This window comes from Ovis aries, chromosome 7 (genome assembly GCF_016772045.2).
Source record: "Ovis aries strain OAR_USU_Benz2616 breed Rambouillet chromosome 7, ARS-UI_Ramb_v3.0, whole genome shotgun sequence".
NCBI lineage: Eukaryota > Metazoa > Chordata > Mammalia > Artiodactyla > Bovidae > Ovis > Ovis aries.
In genome coordinates this window covers 1,073,044-1,097,382 of record NC_056060.1, presented here as the reverse complement: position 1 = coordinate 1,097,382, position 24,339 = coordinate 1,073,044, and the positions used below count along the sequence as shown (strand labels likewise).

The following is a 24,339-nucleotide window of genomic DNA, read 5'->3' as shown; positions in this document are numbered from 1 at the left end:
AACTCACAGATAACCCGCGGTGTTGAGCCGTACTCTAAGGGTGAGAGAAACATGCACCACCCACACGCAAAAGGAAAGTAGCTTAAAAAAAGGTGGGGGGCGGGGGGGCGGGGCGTGAAAGCGTAAACCAATCGTAGCGACTGCGCAAGTGTTCCAAAGGCTGGTTTCTGCAAGCTCTCAGAAAGGAAGGAATTAGTCACGTTCGTGTGCCCTCTCGCGAGAGGAAGGGATTTCAACGCCACGTCAGGAACCAGAGAGCCCCGACGAGTGCACTTTCCGATGGGCGGGACTTCCGCCGGAAACGGGGTGGTCTGGGCCCTCTCAGAGGTCTCCGGCCGGCTTTTTTACCGGTAGGCCCGGACCGGGTGCTGTCTGGGCGTGGACGCTGTCTGGACCCGGGTGAAGATGGCTTGCGCCGCGGCGCGGTCCCCGGCCGACCAGGACAGGTGAGTCTGGAAAGAGGAGGCGATTTGGGGCAAGCCCGCCGGCTCTGCGCCTCCTTCCCCAACCCTAAGGAAGGCTCCTCAGAGGGCGTTAGGCCCTGGCCCTGTTCTCGGGCGTCTGTACCTCCCGGAGGCCGCTGTTCGCAGGACCCTAGAGTCCAACTTTACGTAGCTCGATGTTTTACCTGTACTTGAGACAGAGGATATTGGGAGCTCCGTGGGTGACGGGAAGTAGTCGTTAAGTGACAACTCTTTTCTTTCTGTCGTTGTCGTGTGAGAGCAGAGCCCGCCCTCAGAAGCTTTTGACAGGCTGTTGTGTGTAAATAAACAGTTCCGGTATTGTTTTCTTTTCTTTTTTTAAAAACGCTTTGTCTAGCAAGTGATTTTTTTTCATCTAAGGTAATAAGTTAAAGTTCGGTTTTTAAATAGAGGGGAGCATCACCGACTCGATGGACGTGAGTTGGAGCAGGCTCTGGGAGTTTTGATAGACGGGAAAGCCTGGCGTGCTGCGGTCCACGGGGTCGCAGAGTCGGACACGACTGAGCGAGTGAACTGAACTGAATAATTGTATAGGTGCACCGGCAATCTTGATGATGGTGAAAGAATGAATGAATTTGGGGAAATATTGCTCTGTTGATACCAGCTGGGCTTTTCCTGTGGCAGGTTCATTTGTATTTATCCTGCTTATTTAAATAACAAGAAGACCATCGCGGAGGGGCGGCGAATCCCCATAAGTAAGGTAAGCATGTTTTGCAACAAGGACCTGGGCAGGTTGTCCTGTTAGGCCACAAAGGCTTCTTTTACTCTGCTGCGTTGTTTGAGGCCCAAGGAGAACGAGCAGCCAACGACCAGGCTGCTTTTTAAGTGATTCTTCATGAGCCTTTGTTTGAAACAGTTTGGGGGTGGGGTGTTGTAGGGTTTGCACATTTTTTTCTTTTTTTAAACCAACGTTATGACAATCTTCTCCTTAATAAAGGAAACCAAAATTATGGCACTGTACAATATCGTCTCGAGAATGTAGTGGAGTTTTTTATTTTAAACAAGACTTGCAGAAAATTCAGATGTGCTGAGTTTTGCAGTTTTAGGCCCCTTATCATCATCATCATCCTTTTGACTTGGATTAAGTTACTCTAAAATTAACACTTTTTTAAAGTAGGTGTTTATAGTCTTAAAAGAAATGATTTCTCCCTTGTGCTGTTTCGATAGAAAAACCCAAGTTCTTAGTTGGCCTGGTGGCTTAAGTTTAGAAAGAGCCTAGAGCCAAGTGAAGGGATCGTTGTAACATTTTATTTTCACAATTAATGTTATATCCTGTTTTTTAAGGCTGATTTACATCTTGTAATCTAATGGATTTAAGGAACTTGGCCTAAAGCAATACATTATTTTTGTGTTATTTAATATCTCCCATTTTGCTGCTTAAATATATAAAGTCTGCTTTGCTGCTACAGCGTAAAGGAGAAGATGCCAAAGCACTAATTCAGAAAAATGCCTAACATCAAGCCACTTTGACAGAAGCCTCTGGTAGCAGGCGCTCAGATAATTTGGAGAATGATTGAATTACTTTTAACTTTATTGATAGCTTACATACAGAAACATACATAAATCTTAAGTGTTTTTCTTGATTAATTTTCATGAAGTGAGTACACATGGTTAACCAAGTATCCAAATCAAAAGAAAAAACGTTACTAGCACCCAGAAAGGTTCCTTTATGTCCCCGCCACCCCCCAGTCAGTGTCCCCTGCACATATAGTCAGAACAAAGGATGACCACTGTCCTGCCTTCCAATACCATAGATTACTATTGCTTGTTTTTTAATTTTATTTAAATGGCATCACACACTATGTGCTTTTATGTCTGTCTTACTTCAGTGAATGTTAAGCTTATGAGGTTTACCTGCACTTTTGAGTATAGTTTGTTAAATCTCATCTCTCTGTCGTAGGGTTTCCCAACAGCAGCACTGTTGACATTTTGAGCCAGATAGTTCAAGGTTGTGAGTGCTGTCCTGTGCTGTCTGGGTCACTTAGCAGCTTCCTTGGCATCTGCCCACTGGAAGCCAGTGCCCTACCCAACCCTAGTTGTGATGATCAAAAATGTCTCCAAGCACTGATAAGTGTCAGGGTGCAAGATTACCTTGATGAAAACTACTGCTCTGTAGTATTGCATTGTGTGAATGTACCACAGTCCATTTTACTATTGACAGATGGTTGGGTTGTTTCTAGTTTGAGGCTGTTATAAATAGTGCTTCTTGATATTCTCTGTTTTGTATTTTTTTTTGGGGGGGGGGAGGTATATACCTTGCAGTGGAATTGCATGGCCATAAAGAATGCATTTATTTTATTTTACTTCCATAGATTCTGCCAAACAATTTTCTAAAGTTGTTGTATCTGTAATAGTTGTTTAACCAATATTCATTGAACACTACTATATTCCAAGCATTATGCCAGATGAATATATTGATAAATAAAGCAGTCCTTACCCTTGTGAAGTTTATGTTCTCATGGAAGGGAAATCAACACAAAAGTCTGAATATGTGAGTCCCAAGAATTTAAAAATTACAGTTGAAACAACTGTACCTAGTTTGTTCTTTGGTTTTCTTTAAAGGAAACCAAGGGTCTTGGTATGTGTTTTATTCATAGTGTTTGAAATGATTTATACAACAGTGTAGCAGTATCCACTTAAAGCTGAGCTATTTATTGTTTTCATCTTTAATTAACTTTTCAGGCTGTTGAAAATCCTACAGCTACAGAGATTCAAGATGTATGTGCAGCAGTTGGACTTAATGTATTTCTTGAGGTATGATATAGTTCTTCATTCACTAACTTCCATACTCATTTCATTGATGTGATAACTTTCATAAATCTTGTTTTTATTTCTTTCTGTTAAGAAAAATAAAATGTACTCTAGAGAATGGAATCGTGATCTTCAGTACAGGGGCAGAGTCCGGGTCCAGCTCAAACAGGAAGATGGCAGCCTCTGTCTTGTACAGTTCCCATCACGTAAGCTTTTTTTAATGAATGAATGAATTTTGGGATAGGTTATTCCTCTACATTGCCAAAAATGTTCTAAAACTGACATTTTAACAAGTCAGAAAAATAATTTGCATTCTGTGGATTAATTAGAAAAAGGACTACTGCTGATGGAGAGAGATAAACAGTGCTTTTAATTTCTTTTATGCTAGTACATTTGAGAATTTGATGAAACCTAGTAATCATTAAAAAAAAAAAAATTGTTCCATGAACATTTTATGAACCTATGGAAGTCCATTGTTATTCCCAGGTTAAGAATGAGAAATTATTAAATTGTCAGATATTATTGCTATTTCACATCTAGAAATGCTTGAGGTCTGTTACTAATTTCTAATACTGATAAATCTAAAAAACTGTATTGGGTGAAAAAAAGCAAGAAGTATGCAGTGTGGTGCTTCTAAGGTGTAAATTTAAATACAGAATATTACTATTTATTGATAGATGTGGGTACAGTGTTATTGATTTTATATATATATATATATATATACACATATATGCGTGTGTTATCAGTTCAGTTGCTCAGTCATGTATGCTGTTTGCAACCTCATGGACCACAGCACCTGTCCATCACCAACTCCCGGAGTTTACTCAAACTCATCTCCATTGAGTAGGTGATGCCATCCAGCCATCTTGCCCTCTGTCGTCCCCTCTGTCCTGGCTTCAATCTTTCCCAGCATCAAGGTCTTTTCAAATGAGTCAGCTCTTTGCATCAGGTGGCCAAAGTTTTGGAGTTTCAGTTTCAACCTCAGTCCTTCCAGTGAATATTCAGGACTGATTTCCTTTAGGATGAACTAGTTGGATCTCCTTGCAGTCCAAGGGACTCTCAAGAGTCTTCTCCAACACCATAGTTTAAAAGTTAAAAGCATCAATCTTCGGTGCTCAGCTTTCTTTATAATCCAACTCTCACATCCATACATGACTACTTGAAAAAACATAGCCTTGACTAGATGGGCCTTTGTTGGCAAGGTAACATCTCAGCTTTTTAATATGCTGTCTAGGTTGGTCATAACTTCTCTCCCAAGGAGTAAACGTCTTTTAATTTCATGGCTGCAGTAACCATCAGCAGTGATATTCGGAGCCCCAAAAAATAAAGTCTGCCGCTGTTTCCACTGTTTCTCCATATGTTTGCCATGAAGTGATGGGAGCTGATGCCATGATCTTTGTTTTCTGAATGTTGAGCTTTAAGCCAACTTTTTCACTCTCCTCTTTCACTTTCATCAAGAGGCTCTTTAGTTCTTCTTTACTTTCTGCCATAAGGGTGGTGTCATCTGCATATCTGAGGTTATTGATATTTCTCCCAGCAGTCTTGATTCCAGCTTGTGCTTCCTCCAGCCCAGTGTTTCTCATGATGTACTCTGCATATAAGTTAAATAAGCAGGGTGACAATATAGAGCCTTGACGTACTCCTTTTCCTATTTGGAACCAGTCTGGTGTTCCATGTCCAGTTCTAACTGTTGCTTCCTGACCTGCATATAGGTTTCTCAAGAGGGAGGTCAGGTGGTCTGGTATTCCCATCTCTTTGAGAATTTTCCACAGTTTATTGTGATCCACACAGTCAAAGGCTTTGGCGTAGTCACTAAAGCAGAAATAGATGATTTTCTGGAACTCTCTTGCTTTTTCGATGATCCAGCAGATGTTGGCAATTTGATCTCTGTTTCCTCTAACTCTTCTAAAACCAGCTTGAATATCTGGAAGTTCACAGTTCACATATTGTTGAAGCCTGGCTTGGAGAATTTGAGCATTACTTTACTAGCATGTGAGATGAGTGCAGTTGTGCGGTAGTTTGAGCATTCTTTGGCATTGCCTTTCTTTGGGATTGAAATTAAAACTGACCTTTTCCAGTCCTGTGGCCACTGCTGAGTTTTCCAAATTTGCTGGCATACTGAGTGCAGCACTTTCACAGCATCATCTTTTAGGATTTGGAATAGCTCAACTGGAATTCCATCACCTCCACTAGCTTTGTTCGCAGTGATGCTTTCTAAGGCCCACTTGACTTCACATTCCAGGATATCTGGCTCTAGGTGAGTGATCACACTGTCATGGTTATCTGCATTGTGAAGATCTTTTTTGTACAGTTCTTCTGTGTATTCTTGCCATCTCTTCTTAATATATTGTGCTTCTGTTGGGTCCATACCATTACTGTCCTTTGTTGTACCCATCTTTGCATGAGATGTTCCCTTGGTACCCTGGGTTGGGAAGATCCTCTGGAGAAGGAAATGGCAACCCACTCCAGTACTCTTGCATGGAAAATCCCATGGACGGAAGAGCATTATAGGCTCTATTCCATGGGATAGCAAAGAGCTGGCCACGACTGAGCGACTTCACTTCACTCTGTATATTCTTGCCATCTCTTCTTAATATCTTGTGCTTCTGTTAGGTCCATACCATTACTGTCCTTTGTTGTGCCCATCTTTGCATGGAATGTTCCCTTAGTATCTCTAATTTTCTAGTCTTGCCCATTCAATTATTTTCCTCTGTTTCTTTGCACTGATCCCTGAGGAAGGATTTCTTATCTCTCCTTGCCCTTCTTTGGAACTCTGCATTCAAATGGATATATCTTTCCTTTTCTCCTTTGCTTTTTGCTTGTCTTCTTTTCACAGCTATTTGTAAAGCCTCCTCAGACAGCCATTCTGCTTTTTTGCCTTTCTTTTTCTTGTGGATGGTCTTGATCCCTGTCTCCTGTACAGTAACACAAACCTCTGTCCATAGTTCATCAGGCACTCTGTCTATCAGATCTATTAAATCCCTTAAATCTATTAGATCCCCTTAAATCCCTTAAATCCATTTCTCACTTCCACTGTATAACTGTTAGGGATTTGATTTAGGTCATACTTGAATGGTCTAGTGGTTTTCCCTACTTTCTTCAATTTAAGTCTGAATTTGGCAGTAAGGATCTGAGCCACAGTCACCTCCTGGTCTTGTTTTTGCTGACTATATAGAGCTTCTCCATCTTTGGATACAAAGAATACAATCAGTCTAATTTCAGTGTTGACTCTCTGGCGATGTCCATGAGTAGAGTCTTTTCTTGTGTTGTTAGAAGAGGGTGTTTTCTCTGACCAGTGCTTTCTCTTGGCAGAACTCTATTAGCCTTTGCCCTGCTTCATTCTGTACGCCAAGGCCAAATTTGCCTGTTACTCCAGATGTCTCTTGCCTGGAAAATCCCATGGACTGAGGAGCCTGGTAGGCTAAGTCCGTGGGGTCATAAAGAGTCGGGCACGACTGAGTGACTTCACTTCACTTCACTTCCAGATGTTTCTTGACTTCCTACTTTTGCATTCCAGTCCCCTGTAATGAAAAGGACATCGTTTTTTGGGTGTTAATTCTAAAAGGTCTTGTAGGTCTTCCTAGAACCGTTCAGCTTCAGCTTCTTCAGTGTTACTCGGGGCATAGACTTGGATTACAGTGATACTGAATGGTTTGCCTTGGAAACGAATAGAGATCATTCTGTCGTTTTTGAGATTGCATCCAGGTACTGCATTTTGGACTCTTTTGTTGACTATGTTGGCTACTCCATTTCTTCTAAGGGATTCTTGCCCACAGTAATAGATATAATGGTCATCTGAATTAAATTCAGCCATTCCAGTCCATTTTAGTTCTCTGATTCCTAGAATGTCGATGTTCACTCTTGCCATCTCCTGTTTGACCACTTCCAATTTGCCTTAATTCATGGACCTAACATTCCAGGTTCCTATGCATTGAGAAGGAAATGGCAACCCACTCCAGTGTTCTTGCCTAGAGAATCCCAGGGATGGTGGAGCCTGGTGGGCTGCCGTCTCTGGGGTTGCATAGAGTCAGACATCACTGAAGCGACTTAGCAGCAGCAGCAGCAGCAGCAGCAGCAGCAACATTCCAGGTTCCTATGCATTATTGCTGTTTACAGCATCAGGCCTTGCTTCCATCACCAGTCACATCCACAACTGGCTGTTGTTTTTGCTTTGGCTCCATGTGTGTATATGCTGCTGCTGCTGCTAAGTCGCTTCAGTCATGTCCCACCAGGCTCCCCCGTCCCTGGGATTTTCCAGGCAAGAACACTGGAGTGGGTTGCCATTTCCTTTTCCAATGCATGAAAGTGAAAAGTGAAAGTGAAGTCACTCAGTCGTGTCCGACTCTTAGCGACCCAATGGACTGCAGCCTACCAGGCTCCCCCATCCATGGGATTTTCCAGGCAAGAGTACTGGAGTGGGGTGCCATTGCCTTCTCTGTGTGTGTATGTATATATGTATATTTGAAATGGACTGGAAGAAAACTCCAAGTTTTAAGGTAGTGGTTAACCTAAGGCAAGCAGGCAGTGAGGAGAGGTGCCAGGGGTGTGACGGTCAGAGAAGACTGTTGCATTATCTCTAGCATTTTATTCCTTAAAAAAATCTTTTACAGCTTAATGACATTGAATTTTTGTTGGAAGACTCAGAAGCCTGTGCTTCCTAGCTTAAGATACAGTAAGAGCCTGATTCTATTGCCAGCTTGTTATGTTTAGATATTTTCTTTGATCTTCAAGTCAATTACTAGGATCAAGGTAAAAATTTTTATTTCAAATAAAATGTTCTAAATTTTTGTTTTGTTCATTTAAATTTAATTTCAGCATTGTTCTTAATACATTTTCTCTCAGAAAGGTCCTGATTTCTGCAAATCATTGTCTTCCTAGTTATTTAATTTCTTCTGTTTAAATTCTTATTTTCTTGACGTGATGACTTCATGAACTTTATGATTTTCAAGTACGATGACCTTTTGCATCTTGTTTCTCAGTTTATATACTAAGCCTAACTTCTGGTTCCTAGGTAAGTCAGTAATGTTGTATGCTGCAGAAATGATACCTAAACTGAAAACAAGGACACAAAAAACAGGAGTTGGTGACCAAAGTCTTCAGCAAGGAGAGGGAAGTAAGAAAGGGAAAGGAAAGAAGAAGAAGTGATCTGGCCTGAGAATCAAGGATGTGATACAGCTGTAAGAGACATGAATGGAGGCTTTGCTTGTATCTGAGGGAAACAGAAGCGTCTTCTTTGCATCATTTAACTGAGCTGTGAACATTTGTGCCTCCCAGCTTCAACATCAGAGTTGATAATGAAATAAATATACATCAGAAGTTTGCATCCAGCTCTTACGCAGTATAAAAGACATTTTTCTTTTTTGCCTCTTAATGCAGAGTTTTTGTGAAAGAAAGAAGCATATTCTTAAATGGACAGTGGGCTCTGCCATAAGTTACTTGAAATCCTATATCTGTTTGTTCTCTATGTGAACATGTTTCAAATAAATGAGTTTAATAAGATTTGAAATACACCTTTTGTTTATCTTTTTAATTTTAGTGAAATAAAATTTGAAACTTGACTTTTTGTCGCTTTTGCTTATGAACTGATTAATGCCAGTAGAGGAGATAGAGAATAAAATGGGGAGTGGAAGCTTAGTGAGTCCCTAAAACCAGAAAGTGGTTAAATCCTTTTGCAGGTCTATGAACAGGCAGTCTGTGGATCATGTTCTTTTAATCAGTCTTTGTAATTGAGTTATTTCATCAATTACTAGTTTGTTGACGTGGAAATTTAAGCTTTAGATTTGCTTATTTTATAGATTGGAGTTCTAAAATTATGTATGCTTTAGCACCTTGAGATAAACTTTTTTCCAAGAAACTAAAGTAGATTGATAATTCTGACTTTGTTCCAAAGCACTGTTCTAAAAGTGGTGACTTTGTGTAAAATTTAAGAGACTCCTTCTCCAGCCTTTTGTTTTTGTCTGCTGAGCATCTCTTGGGGGACTGCCTTCTCTGACTCGGTGTGCTTCTGGAAGAGCTTTTAGTCACAGGACTGCACCCTGACCACAGGATGTAACCAAGGCCAGGCCAGTGGAGTGTTCTCTCGATTTTATGTATGGAGTAGAAACACAAGTACAGATGGTGATAAGAGCTAAGATTTGATTCACATCTTCCTGAGGCCTAGTGCAGCTCTTCTGTGAATCCTGTGAGTGAATTCATAGCCTTTAAACCCCAATTCCTTTTTTATTGCTAGAGATCGAACAGTTCCAAGTGATTACAGAATAAACATAGCCAGGGTTTCAGAACTCTAAAAGGGATTATACACCCAGGCTGTATGAAAGGATCCATCGCTGTGTAGGGGGAAGTATCAGAATTGCTGCTTAGGTTTTGTCTCCAGCGGTGTTTGTTTTTACTATGTCTTATAGTGAACATAATTGTATAGTAGTTTGTATATCAGACTTACAAATAAGCACAGTGGTGCAAAACATGATTCAGAAAAGCCCTCTTTGGGAAAATGTGTCACTTAGGAATATGGCTGTATAACAGAAAAGAATGAGGGACTTAAACAGGAATTAAATTTTTAAATAACACGAAACTCAAAGGTTATTGTAGGTGTTGATTCAGTTGCACAGGGACGCCCTCCTACCTCTGTGGTCCACTGTCTGTGGCATGTTTCCAACATCCTTTAGTTGCTACAAACTTGCAAAAGGACTGGTGACTGGTGACAGACCCAACACATCAGAGTTCCACATCTGTCCCCCTTGACAGACCATGTGAAGTTCATAGAGCGTCGGATTGATCAAGGGTTCATCAGACAACTTAGGGTTGCCATTATCATTCACATTTTGCTGTGTCAGGTTTTTGTTGCAACATTGTGTATATTCTAAACATACCTTTATTACTGTAAAGCTTTCAAGAAAGAAGCACCACAAAATTTTGAAGAATTTTTCAGTGAATCTTACGTAGACAATTTCTCTGGCTGAGCGACATAATGTATTAATACTAGTGTCCCAGAAGATGATAGTTCTTCAGAATATAGTTCTGATTCAGATGATGTAAATGATGATGTCACACCAACAAAAAGACAAAAATCCTTAGTGATTGATTCTGCAATGGGAAGTGAAAATGAAATGGTGCTGGAGAATGCTCCTTTGCTTCCAAAGAAGAGTGTATTGAATAGTGTCTCACAAAAATGACTTTACAAGTGTGTTAGGTATAATTGTTGAATGTAATAACCCACAAAGTGTTAGTGAAATAACAATTTTTGGCCAGCCACAGTAAAACTTGCTAGCCGCAGGTGTTCAGTCACTCCGTGTCTAACTCTGCGATCCCATGGACTGTACCAGGCTTCCCTGTCCATCACCAACTTCTGGAGTTTACTCAAATTCATGTCCATTGAATCAGTGATGCCATCCAATAATCTCATCCTCTGTCGTCCCCTTCTCCCACTTTCAATCTTACCCAGCATCAGGGTCTTTTCAAATGAGTCAGTTCTTCGCATCAGGTGGCCAAAGTATTAGAGTTTCAGCTTCAGCATCAGTCCTTCCAGTGAATAGTTAGGACTGATGTCCTTTAGACTGGTTGGATCCCCTTGCAGTCCAAGGGACTCTCAAGAGTCTTCTCCAGCACCACAGTTCAAAAGCATCAGTTCTTCAGCACTCAACTTTATAGTCCCGCTCTCACATCCATACATGACTACTGGAAAAACTATAGCCTTAACTAGACGGACTTTCGTCGTCAAAGTAACGTCTCTGCTTTTTAATATGCCATCTAGGTCAGTCATAGCTTTTCTTCCAAGGAGCAAGTGTCTTTTAATTTCATGGCTGCAGTCACCATCTGCAGTGACTTTGGAGTCCCAAAAAATAAAGTCTGCCACTGTTTTCCACTATTTGCCATGAAGTGATGGGACCGGATGTCATGATCTAAGTTTTCTGAATGTTGAGTTTTAACTGTTAAAAATAACAATTTTTGGTCGATCACAATAAAAACTGCCGACCACAGGTGTTAGTCTCTGCAAAAATTTCCTGGTAAGTGTGTTAAAGGAAAGGCAGGGATTTCTCAAAACCTGTCCTGGCCAACTTTCACTTGTTTCATTGTCAAGAATTCTGGCACAAAGCGAAATACAACCTTCTCAGCCCTGATAGAGTGACAGACAAGGAAGTGAGCAGTTGCGAGTGGATACTGGGCAATCAATGTAAAAGATCTGTCACAGAAAGATGCCTAGAATCTACAGTTGTTTTAGAGGGCAATAGGATTGTCAGAAAAGGTTTCACAACTATTGCTGTACGTGTTGCTGTTTGTTCATGTTGCAGTCAGTGAATAATTGTCTTTACTTTTTTGCCAGCCAAGTGAAAAACGGTCATTTCAGTGAATTATGTTCACCTTCTTTGCCCCTTTTTTAAAGGACTTTATTATTAGCAGTTTTATACTTGTACATAATTGAAAGAGCTAGCCAATTTTAGTAGTTTCCAATTAGGCATTAACTTCCATCTGTAGAGGAGGAGGATTTCATTTTCCTTTCTTTATTCCCAAGACATGCATGCATCTTTCCCATCTTCCTTCCTACCACTGTATTTCATCATTGTAATCACATCTTACTTGACTCCTGAGAAACCTGTATGCAGGTCAAGAAGCAACAGTTAAAACCAGACATGGAATAATGGACTGGTTCATAATTAGGAAAGGAGTACAACAAGGCTGTATAGCGTCACCCTGCTTATTTAACTTACATGCAGAGTATACCATGCAAAATGGTGGGCTGGATGAATAACAAGCTGGATTAAGAGTGCCGGCAGAAATAGCAATAATCTCAGGTATGCAGATGACACCACCCTAATGGCAGAGAGCAAAGAATAACTAGAGAGCCTCTTGATGAAGATGAAAGAGGAAAGTGAAAAAAACTGGCTTAAAACTCAACATTGAGAAAGTGAAGATCATGGCATCTGGTCCCATCACTTCGTGTCAAATAGATGGGGAAGCAATGGAAATAGAGACTATTTTCTTGGGCTCCAAAATCATAGCAAATGGTGACTGCAGCCATGAAATCAAAAGATGCTTACTCCTTAGAAGAAAATCTATGACAAACCTAGACAGCATATTAAAAAGCAGAGACATCACTTTGCCAACAAAGGTCTGTCTAGTCAAGGCTATGGTTTTTCCAGTGGTCAGGTATGGATGTGGAAGCTGGACCATAAAGAAAGCTGAGCGCTAAAGAATTGATGCTTTTAACCTGTGGTGCTGGAGTCAGTATCACAGTCGGTCCTGAAGGAAATCAACCCTGAATATTCATTGGAAGGACTGATGTTGAAGCTGAAACTCCAATACTTTGGCCATGTGATGCGAAGAGGCAACTCATTGGAAAAGACCCTGATGGCTGGGAAAGATTGAAGGTGGGAGGAGAAGATGGCGACAGAGGACGAGTTGATTGGATGGCATCACTGACTCAATGGACGTACGTTTCAGCAAGCTCTGGGAGATAGTGAAAGGGAAGCCTGGCGTGCTGCAGTCCATGGGGGTCACAGAGAGTCGGACACAGCTTAGCGACTGCACAACAACAATTTAAAGTGTACGTTGTTCTGTGTTTCATTCATAGCTGAATCATGCCAGTACCTTTGTTGCTCAATAGTGTGATCAGGGTTCACCAGAACGGCAGTCCCCGGGGAGCTTGTGAAAATTGCACACTCACTGGCCCCAGCCTGGAATTCAGATGCCTTTTGAAGATTTAGCTTATCTCCGGAAGTACTCTGGAGTATGCTATGGTTATTTTTGTTTTCCTTGGAGCTAATTTTCTTTTATTTGCTTAGTTTTATGAATATTTGATGAATTATCAGTTGTCAAAATGCCCTTTCAAAAAGCTTGTGCATATCAGATGTTTTCTCTAAGGTTGATCTGCTTCCCCAGAGAGAAGGCTGACAAGCTCCCAGGATGATAAAGATCTGGGTGCCTAGTGGGTGAAGGCAGGGTGGGCTAATGGGTCTCAGCATTTGGTCACTCAGTCATGCTTTTAATGCAACTTCCCTCCCTTAACTCTGCCCGTGCCCCCTCTCCAAGGATCCCCCACTCTTTCCAGAGGATAAACCTCCGGTCTACATGGTTGTGAATAAGGTAGTTCTTCATTAAATCCTCCTCTTTTTTTAGTTCCCTCCCGACATTAAGATACTCTTTGCAGTTATTTTGATATTGGGGGTAACGATAATAAAATTTCTATACCCAAAGAGAGAGACTAGGTGGGGTAGGCAGAATATGCTGTTCTCCTGACCATCATCCATCCTCACAAAAAAAAAAACCAGTAAATATGTTGCTTTCATGGCAAAAAGCTTTGCATGTGAGATTAAGAATCTTGAGCTGGAGAGAGTATCCTGGGTTATCCAGGTGGGCCCAATGTAAGTGGGCCCAAGCTTATAAAAGGGAAGCAGGGGTCAGTGTACTAACGGGCCACAAATGGGGCCACAAAAGGGGCCACAAACGGGGATACAGGTAGACTGTGGAAGCTGAAAGCAGCAAGAAAATGGATTCTCCTGTACCTCCAGAAATAACGTAGCCTTGCCCACCTCTTTCGGATGTCTGTCCTTCAGAACTGTAAGCTAATATATTTGTGCTGGTCAAGGCTATGGTTTTTCCTGTGGTCATGTATGGATGTGAGAGTTGGACTGTGAAGAAGGCTGAGCGCCAAAGAATTGATGCGTTTGAACTGTGGTGTTGGAGAAGACTCTTGAGGGTCCCTTGGACTGCAAGGAGATCCAACCAGTCCATTCTGAAGGAGATCAACCCTGGGATTTCTTTGGAAGGAATGACGCTAAAGCTGAAGCTCCAGTACTTTGGACACCTCATGCGAAGAGTTGACTCATTGGAAAAGACTCTGATGCTGGGAGGGATTGGGGGCAGGAGAAGGGGACGACCCAGGATGAGATGGCTGGATGGCATCACAGACTCAATGGATGTGAGTCTGAGTGAACTCCAGGAGATGGTGATGGACAGGGAGGCCTGGCATGCTGCGATTCATGGGGTCACAAAGAGTCAGACATGACTGAGCGACTGAACTGAACTGAAACCACTAATAATGTGTGGTAATATGTTACAGCAATAACAGGAAACTAACACACGAGCTGAACTAATTAGCTAAGAGAAACTGTCCAGACCTTGGGATTCTTGACCTTAGCAGTAGTCTCTAATAGTAGCTGTCGTCAAAAAATTAGTCAACCTAAGAAAAATTGGAAGACTTTGTTTGAGCCAAATTCGAAGATTATAGCCTGGGAAGAGCACCTCAGAAAGCTCAGAGAGTTGTTCTGCCCATTAAAAGTCAAGACAATTTATATATATGTTTTTTGAGACAGAGGGCAGTACTTTAAATGATATGTTCGTATTTGAGTTTTCATAATCCAGATGTGAGCACCATCATGGTGGGTCATGTGACTTTTTACCAGCTCAAAAAGGAATGTTGTCTTCTAAAGAGTTGTCTTCATGCTTAGAGAATGTTGCTGGTTATGGTGGGCAGGTATTCCTGCTGACGGGGGAGGTTTGCTCAATGTGTAATGTAGATATACAATGCACAATTGGGGGAGTGCAAGTTGCTTACTCATAGCCCCATGGACTATGCAGCCCATGGAATTCTCCAGGTTAGAATACTGGAGTGGGTAGCCTTTCCCTTCTCCAGGGCATCTTCCCAACCGAGGGATCAAACCCAGGTCTCCCCACATTGCAGGCGGATTCTTTACCAGCTGAGCTATCAGGGAAGCTGAAATTAGAGGGAGAGGGGAGGCCAAAGGTCAAAGAAGAAGTTTTATGTTTAAATTTTTCTTGCCAAAACATGAATTTCATTTCACTTTCTTAATCCTGGTTATACATTGGAAGAGTTTTAAAATACTGGCACCTGGGTATATAGTGGATTTTTTAAATTTCTGGTAGTGGAGGCAGACACTAGTATTTTCTGAAAGCTGCTCAGATGATGGTGAGGTACAGCCAGGCCTGAACACCTCTATACTGAGTATAAAGACACCATTAACCTAACTCAGTGATTTCTTGTCAAAGTGTGGTTTCTGTATCTAGCATCACCTGGGGTCTTGTTCCAAATAGAAATGTTTCAGCCCCACCCCAGACTTCTAAATCGGGAATGGAACCAGCAATCTTTTACCAATTCCTCCCCTCCCCAAAGAAATCCTGATGCACATTAACACTTGAGAACCTCTGATTTGACCAAAGAACCTCTTAATTGCTCTTAATTCTCTGAGGTGTGTATGTTACAGATTTTATAAGCTAATACTGTAGTAAGCAGCCTGAAAAACTCATTCTCAGATATATTTACTTTCTCCTGCTGTATCATACAGAACTAATATTTGGTTAAGGATGTGAATTGTATCTATTACTCTATAATTAAACACCATGATTCTAGACATACAGACATGTAAAGGCACATGTAGGAGAGGATGCTGACCGAAGTACACTCTCCAAAGGTAGGTATTTTTAATAAAATCCCCAGTTCTTCTTGTCTTAGTCTAAAAATATAGAGTGATTTGGAGGCATATATGTGTTTACTATATTAAAAATATACTCATATGAAATAATAGCACCAACAAGAAGCTTTGTGAGACTGTGTGTAATGCATTATGCCAGCATTAGAGCTGACTCCTCTCAGGCAACTACTAGGTGATAACTTTGTAGCATCCGGGTATTCAATCAGCCGCAGATTGTGTAGTACTGCAGTGTGCATTTATTGAAAAAAATCTGTAAGTGAGCCCATGCAGTTTAAACCTGTGTTATTCAAAGGTCAAGAAGAGTTTATGTTTCCTCTCCATTTATTGCTAATAATTAGTAGAAACTCTTTTTGTTGTTTTTTTTTTCTGGCTTTTAAATATTGTTTATTTTTTTAATTGAAGTATAATTGCTTTGCAATGCTGTGTTAGTTTCTGCTGCACAACAACACGACTCAGCTACATGTAAACTATGAAGCTGTATGTAAAAGCCAGCCATATATCCCCTCGCTTGCTTTTAGGGAAAGTCTTTGCTCTGACAGGTAGTTATCACCACGGGGAGAATTACAGGCCAGGTGAGAAACATGGTCAGTAAACACCGGTGTTGAAGGGTTATTTATCTGTGCTAAGATTCTTCTTACATTTTCTTTTAAGCCCCATAAAAGAAAATGGACTATAAAAGCTCAATGAGATAACAAAATTTTATTTACATCTGTTTCCATTTAATATAGCACATCTTCAGGATAGGTGGTAACTTACTTAAAGGTTATGCTCATATTCTTCAGGCTGTGGGTAGAAGATTCCCCAGGGTAGCAGTAACTGTCTTGTAGGAATTCTTTGCCTTCACATATCCCCAAAATACCATTCATGTACAAATAAATACTTGTCTTATAGCTGAATACAGGCTCAATTAGTTTTTCAAATACTCTAGCCACAGCAGTATGGTTTTTTGGAAATCTAAACTGAGACAAGAATTGCTCAACTCATAGCTTCTCCTGTCATTAATATGTACATGCTGACGGCCAAAAAGAGTAACTAAAATTTCTTACAGACTGTACTGCAAGAGAAACCTATAGTAAAAAAAAAAAAAAATTGCATTCAGAAATTTTTGTCTAAATTGATATTAGCCTGTGAGTAGTTATAAGCAATAGTAACTTTCATGCTTCACCATCTTGCTTGATATTTTGTACACTAAAAGTTACATATTCTGTATACTAACAGTCTGATTATACAGTCTGAATGCTAGAAGTTGCTAATTTTCATTCTTTTACCACCAAGAAAGCATACTTGACTTATAGGGAAAGGGATTTAAATACTCCTAGAGGCAATGGCACTCCACTCCAGTACTCTTGCCTGGAAAATCCCATGGACGGAGGAGCCTGGTGGGCTGCCGTCTGTGGGGTCGCACAGGGTCGGACACGACTGAAGCGGCGCAGCAGCAGCAGCAGCAGCAGCAGAGGTACTTCTGAAACTTTTCAACCTAAGGCTTAACTTTCTTCCAATAACAAGTAGCTGTTTGCTTTCCAAAAGATTTTATGTTTTATCATAAGCTTAATAAGGTGCTTTATTATCATCACATTCCTCTCTCCACAAAAAAGGCCCTGATCCATATTGTTATATTGGGGTGATCGTGTTCCTTATTTTTGATACCTTTGACATATTTTCGTTTTACATTGTGACACATCATTATGACTTTACCTAACTGTTATCTAAAAGGGAACTATCATCTTTATTTGCCTTAAAATACTTTACAGGCCTGGTTTTTAGTTTTGTAATGCTTTTGCTTTAGTCAGTGTAGTCTAAGAAGGACTCTAGCAGTACGGTCAGTGCAAAGCTTAGATTCTCTAGTACGGACAAACTGTCAAGGTCCCTATAAGCCATTGGGCTAATCAAGCTAGTAATATTAATTTTAACTTTTTATTGTGTACTTAAACTGCATATTACCTCATAGTTTATCATCAAAGCAAAGCATATAGATGAAAGCATGTAGATGGACTACAAATGATTCTGACTTGCAAACTAGGGAAGCCTCTGTTGATTGACCTTAAAGTCCAGGGAAAGAAGGTAAAGGTGTTTGTCTTACCCACTACCAACTAGACTGTGCAGCATATCGTACTTCTCTGAGAATTGCTCTTAGAGCCTGGTGTCACCATGAGCATGTAGTTGCTAATGATAGAAACAAGAATGTACATGTAATGAGAGGTGGGTGAGTCTCTAGAGGTTCCTTAAAGTAGAGGTTTTTTAAAAGACTAGAAAAGAAACAAGACTAAACCAACATGTTACTCAGCTATGAAAGTGAAACCAGGGATGGTTTCCACAACAAAGCTTACCAGCCAGTTTTTAAAAAGCTACAAGACAATATTACTCGTTCTACAGAATTGGGAACTGTGATGTGTGTGTACATTTCCCCATTTATCATTTAGCTGACTGCCTCACAAAGCTGTTCTGGTATTCAGCTGCTACAATGTTAGGAAACCACCAGGCCAACCTCCCTTCTGCCTCATTTATCACTTAACTGTTCCTTTGAAACACTGCCGATTTGTATTAATTTTCTGAAGTACTATTCAGCAGATCACACCAACACAATGGAACCTTCAGCCTTTGGCTGGTGCTCCCCATAAGCAATATGCAGCCTACAGACAGTAACATTTCCCTACGTGTGTGTATGCACAGATACATTAAAAACATTTAAACATTTACTCTTAAAGAGTATCCTAAAATGTAAGTACAGAGTAAGTACAGGGTAAGTACAGAGAAAACGCATGCAGAGAGAGCCCACTGAAGTACAAAGCCTGTGGGATATATAATTTTAAATTTATATTTCCTACAGGATAGTAACATAGGTCTTTTCCAACCCAGAGGCATAATATATTTTCTGAAAACTTGGACACTGCCCATTGCATTAAATGTAAATGCTCCCTAAGTATATAAACAGTAAAAGTAAGCAAAAAACCTTACAACACATTCCTCTGTTTAATATATCAAAAATGTTTCCAAGGCAACATTATTAAAACGATCATACACCACAGCCCCTAATACGGTGTCAAGCTCCTATAGGAGGTGCAGAGAGGCCAGAGAGGCTCCAGCCATCAGTGGTCTAGGTGCTCTTCTTCTCCTCGCCCAGTAAACTCACGGTGGCTTTCTTGGCTGTTAGAAGGAGAGAAAACTGTATTAGAGCTGTTTGTAACCCAGCTGTGTGCCGATGTGGCTCCTATTGTGGGTGACTCACACTCAGATGAGGACACGTGGAGGTCTGTGGGCAGGGCTAGCAGAGTTTCCAGGAAATGGGCCTGAGAACTCTTCAAGTGCAGCTCCTGAGCACTGCAGCAAAGTTACTGAGGACCTAGCCCCTTAGAGTGATCATGTCGCCTGTGCCACTGTGACCTGTCCTCCTCCGAGTATCGTAAGAAGTAGAGGTTCCTTGAGTGTGTAGTGTCCTCTGTACAGTCAAGAAATTCCAGGTCCTCCCTGGCCTTCCTAATTACCACTTGGGTTGGAATGTGCTCTAAGAACTCGTGTGATGTGTCTGAGGGCCTCGGGGAGGGTTCTGAGAGCCTTGAGGCCTCCTGAGAGTCCAGACCGCAGCGTTCTCGGTGGAGCCCTGAGCAGGTGCCAGGCAAGGCTGCCCTCCTTATGCACCAGCCGCCCGACAGCGGCTCTCCCTTCACTCACTTAAAATTGTGGACTAAAGTTTACAAAGATACTGCAGGCTCTCAACTAGCTCTTTGCAAAAATGTACTTCCTGGAGAATCCAGAAACTCAGAGTCTAAAATGTGTCAGCCTCAAAATCCATCTTATTTTCATTCTCATACCTCGGTTTATGAATGTGTCATAGCAAAGTAAAACAGGATTTTAGAGGACTGCGATCTAAGAGAATCAAAGGCCGAGAAATGTGGGTGAACTAGACAGAAGTGACATCACCAGAGGTTGCTGGTTTGGTTGAGAGCAGAGAGAACAGTTAAGAAACCTCTTCAAAAGGAACTGGCGATCCTAGAGTGGGAGGATGTAAGGAAACGTAGGAACGCGCTGAAGGAGACTGGAGCCGTGTCCGGGAGCAGGGCTTGGGGAAGACACGGTCTGTGAGGAGGAGGAGAACACACACCAGCTGGGGCATCAGGGCTGCAGGGGGCTATCTGGGGGTCTTCCTTCCCCAGAGGCCAGCTCACCTCTCGTCTCCCACTTCCTTAGGAGCGTAGAACCCTTTTTTTTTTTTTTTTAATTCCCTAGTTCTGTGGCCATTGTCCATGGGCTAAAACCCTTACTGTGCCCTCTGGAACTTCCGACCCATCATCAGGAAGACCTCTATCCTCCCGTTTCTCTGAATGGATCCTTCTTCCTGTTGCTCTTACAGAGACCCGCCTGCCCCCCAGGACACTGCCTTCTCAACTGTCCTATGCGTTTTCCTTCCATGACCCTGGTACTTCTGGGTCTGGAGGTCCAGGAAGCATTGTCTTTGATCTTCATGGCTGTGTTCAGAATCTCATGGCATCAGATGACCGCTCCCAGTCACCCACCTTTTTTCCAATTCTCTCTGACCCTTGGGCTGTGCTGCCTCATTTCTTTAAGATTTTAGCTCCAAACTTACAATCACTTGAGCAGTGCTATCACTTGAATTATCACTGGTTTCAGTATTCTTCCAGTATCCTGACCGCTTGGGTCCTCTGCTCCAGTAACCGGGATGTTCCATTCTAGCTGCTCTGCAGCCTGGTCTCCTTCAGCTCCCCCTCTGGGCCATTCCCTTCCAGTCATACGTTCTCCGCTCTCAGCTTTTGCACATGCTCGTTCTGCCACAGGGGCTTTCTTCCCCATGGTTCCTTCCCTTAACACCTTCAAATGTGATGCAGTATTGCCTCCTTTGTGAGGATTTCCTAAATTACTCTTTAAAACTGTCACCTTCCCTTCAGCCCCTGAGCACTCACTATCTTTCGATCTGTTCTATTTTTCTCTGTATCATGTGCTAACTACACCACGTAACTTGCTTTTTCATTGTATTCTCTCTCTCTCTCTCTCAACAAGTCTATAAGCTTCATGGGTTCATGCAGTATGGTCTGCTGGTCTGTTTGGTTCCCTGGTTCACGCCCAGTGCTATGAACATGCTTGGCACATAATTAAGTCACCTCAATAAGTAAGTATTTGTTGAATGAATGGATGAGAAAGGCTGAGAGAGAGGGCATTCTCTTGTACCTCTCACACAAGCCATTTGAACAGCAGCATCACAAGCAGTTCAACCTGAAATGAATGCGAGAGACTGGACTTGTATATAAATACAGATGACCCCTAAAATCTCCACCCACCACAGGAAAGTCACTTTTCCTAATGTGCTGACTGAATGATGTGTTATACGTGGCATGGCAGAAGAATGCTGGGAACAGTAAAGGCAACAGGCAAAGCCTTGGTGGAGAAATCGCAGGACAGCCTTGGCACGTGGCTGAGGAGAGCCAACGGGACAGGACGTGAGGAAGCCCGCTACCTGGGCCTGTAGAACGCACGGCCTCTCGCACCCTGGGCCAGGCTGCCCCAGGCCATACCTTCCTTGGCGAAGGCATCTACCGTCTCTTTGGCTTTGTCCTTCAGGTCGTTCACCACATCGTCTACTTGGGACTCGTGCTTCAGGAAGAAGGGCCGGATGATGCGCTTGTAGAGCAGGTCTGCTCCGTTGGCAGGGCTGGGAGCCATGCACCACAGCAGGAAGCCACACTGCGCGGGGGAGAAGCAGCACGGTTACAGAGGGCGGTGACCCCGGGCCGCACGCACTGCCGCCCCCACCGAGGACAGCGCCGCCTCTGCCGCCTGCTCCACTGGCACCGCCGCTGTTTCTGCAGGCTGTTGGGCACACTTCACTTGGTGGAGCAAACATGACAAATAATGACCTAGTAAGGAAAGGCTGCCAGGGCGTCCCTGCTGGCTCAGCCGGCAAAGACTCTCCTGTAAGGCAGGAGACCCCACTTCAATTCCTGGGTTGAGAAGATCCCCTGGAGAAGGGATAGGCTACCCACTCCAGTATTCTTGGGCTTCCCTGGTGGCTCAGCTGGTAAAGAATCCACCTGCAATGGGGGAGACTTGGGTTCAATCCCTGAGTTGCAAAGATGCCCTGGAGGAGAGCATGGCAGCCCACTCCAGTGTTCTTGCCTGGAGAATCCCCATGGACAGAGGAGCCTGGTGGGCTATGGTCCATGGGGTCACAAAGAGTCGGACACGACTGAACAACTAGGCACAGAAGGAAAAACTGAGACTGACAAAGGCAAAGCGCACCAAGTCCAGCAGCTTAACTTCCTGGCTAACTTGGACCACTTTTTAGTTGTGAGTCACGAGAGCTCTAGAAATGCAAACCTGGGAAGGGGCTACTACTAATGACAGAGCTGAGTTAAAACGCACACAGAGCACCGATACTGAGCGCCCTTCCGTGACATTCAAAATACAAAAGAAACAGATTATAGGGGGCGAGTTTTGAAAAGACAGCAGTTACCAGGCTGGATTTAAAAAAAAAAAAAGAAAACCCCAAACTATGGCTATATAGTTCTTGCAAGAAACACACCTAAGGCAAAACTAATCAGAACACTGAAAATAAGATGAAAAAAAAAAAGATGTATCTGACAAATACCAACTTTCAAAATAGCTCATATAACAATAGTACATCAACACAAGGAAAAATAAGTGAACAAAATGATAAGGAAGGAAAACAACTTGTTAGGAAGAATAACCGGCCTGAACCTATGTATCTTTGAGCTATGTAAATTATATATACTTTTGTTTTTGGCTTCCCTGGTGGCTCAAACAATAGAGTCTAACTGCAGTACAGGAGACCCAGGTTCGATCCCTGGGTCAGGAAGACCCCCAGAGGAAGAAATGGCAACCCACTCCAGTATTCTTGCCATGGACGGAGGAGTCTGACAGGCTACAGTCCATGGGGTTGCAAAGACGACATGAATGAGCGACTTCACTTTCTTTTTGTCTTGATACTTATATAATTTTAATTTTTATAATTATGTAATTTATAATATATGTAGTTTCTAAATACATAATAATTTTGAACTGTATAAACTTGAAAGTCAGAACGGATCAATGGACAAAATCCACAATCAATTGCTTTTTAATATTTCTATCGGAAACTGATATATTAAAAAACCAGAAATCAGTAAGAATACATAGGAAAATACACAAAATTTAAAATCTTAATCTAAAGATATATACAGATCTCTCCACCCAACAACCTGAGACCTAAGAGAACTGTATACTACAAAACATAGAAGTAAAAAAATGGAGCTCAGAGACATTGGTTCTAGTCTCGGCTCTGCCACTTACCAGCTGGGTAAAACTTGTGCAAGTTACTTACTTGCTTAAGTCTGTTCTGACTATTAAAAAAGTATAAATAGAAAGAAGTTTTAAATCTATTTCATGCAGGTTTTTTAAGGAAATAAGAAACCTCTGGAGCATCCAGCCTAGCAGGGGCTTTGTCCCTGTCCCAGGAATGCTGTGTCTCCTACCAACATCCATGAGACAGAAGCAGGCTGCCTATTAGAGTGTTAAGTCAGGTAAAACCAGATCTCAGGACCAACATGCACCCTTTTTAAACGATCATTTTGTTCTTAACTCTCCTTTCACTGCCTGAAATGAAATTCAAAGTCATGAGATGCTTACACATACAATTATGGGAAAAAAAAACAACAAACGGTTTCTAACTGGAATATAAAGAAAGAAGAAAGTAAAAGTGTTTTATTTAAGAAATGTATTTTGGACTTCCCTGGTGGTGCAGAGAATAAGAATCTTCCTGCCATTGCAGGGGCCACTGGTTCGATCCCTGGTCTGGGAAAATTCCACCTGCCACGGAGTAGCTAAGCCCGTGCACCACAACTACCGAGCCCACGTGCTAGGGCCCATGGGCTGCAGCTACGGAAGCCCGCTGCCTAGAGCCTATGCTTTTTTTATACCCAAACATTCATATTTTCCATCAGTTGCCTATAAAGATAATGCTAGTATATCCACACATACACCTAAAAGTCAATACAGCAATCTAGTCAAAGTGATGTGCAGGAAAGTTACATTCTTGACAGAACATCAGAATTCTATGTGAACATTTTGAAGAGAACACAGTGTGGGGCCAAGGGGATGTGCCCTGTACTACCTCATACAAAGCAAGTTTCCTACCAATTAGATTAACTATTCGAAGAGAAGAACTATTTGGATTAGCTTTTAGCATCTAACATCCAATATACTTGTTATTTATATCCAGGCATTTTGCTGTATTTATTATTTAGGAGGAGAAGGGGCGACAGAGGATGAGACTGTTGGTTGGCATCATTGGCTCAATGGACATGAGTTTGAGCAAGCTCCAGGAAATAGTGAAGGACAAGGAAGCCTGGTGTGCTGCAGTCCATGGGGTCACAAAGAGTCAGACACGATTGTGCAACTGGACAATTAGTATTTAGGAAACTGGCATAAAGTTTTAAATTGGCATGAGATACAGTTTAATTTTTACTATTTAAAATTGTAGAAAATAGTCTCCTGGCTGGCATTCCTATGTAGAATATCTGATTGTCAGGAATATATTATTGATGTAGACATATGTCTGCATAGCCTCAAAGTGAAGTGGAAAGGACTCACAGGTTAAGAATCAGGAGAGTTGGGGAGAAGGAAATGGCAGCCCACTCCAGTATTCTTGCCTA

At 41.9% G+C, this 24,339-nt stretch overlaps 2 protein-coding genes across 5 annotated transcripts in view; one reads left to right on the top strand and one right to left on the bottom strand.

Annotated features, from left to right (window-relative positions):
• Positions 1–323: 323 nt before the first annotated feature.
• On the top strand, positions 324–8,791 carry SRP19 (signal recognition particle 19). 3 transcript variants are annotated; one of them, XM_004010172.5, is made up of 5 exons: positions 324–446; positions 1,107–1,182; positions 3,165–3,236; positions 3,328–3,439; positions 8,245–8,791. In XM_004010172.5, the coding sequence occupies exons 1-5, from the start codon at positions 406–408 to the stop codon at positions 8,376–8,378; spliced, it is 435 nt and encodes a 144-aa protein (XP_004010221.1). In that variant the 5' UTR covers positions 324–405; the 3' UTR covers positions 8,379–8,791. The 3 variants fall into 3 exon arrangements, with proteins under 3 accessions (XP_004010221.1, XP_012036003.1, XP_060274701.1); XM_012180613.4 differs by lacking the exon at positions 1,107–1,182; XM_060418718.1 differs by lacking the exons at positions 1,107–1,182; positions 8,245–8,791 and having other exon boundaries at positions 3,328–8,238.
• Positions 8,792–16,359: 7,568 nt separating this feature from the next.
• Positions 16,360–24,339, bottom strand: part of REEP5 (receptor accessory protein 5) — a 49,251-nt gene continuing 41,271 nt past the window's right edge. Inside the window, exons 4-5 of one of the 2 annotated variants that reach the window (XM_015096696.3) lie at positions 21,205–21,373; positions 16,360–18,823 (exon numbers count right to left, since the gene is read on the bottom strand). In XM_015096696.3, the coding sequence (XP_014952182.2) occupies positions 18,774–18,823; positions 21,205–21,373 (219 nt within the window). In that variant the 3' untranslated portion in view covers positions 16,360–18,773. Of the gene's footprint in view, positions 21,374–24,339 lie in introns of both variants that reach the window. The other variant, XM_060418717.1, reaches the window with a different exon arrangement.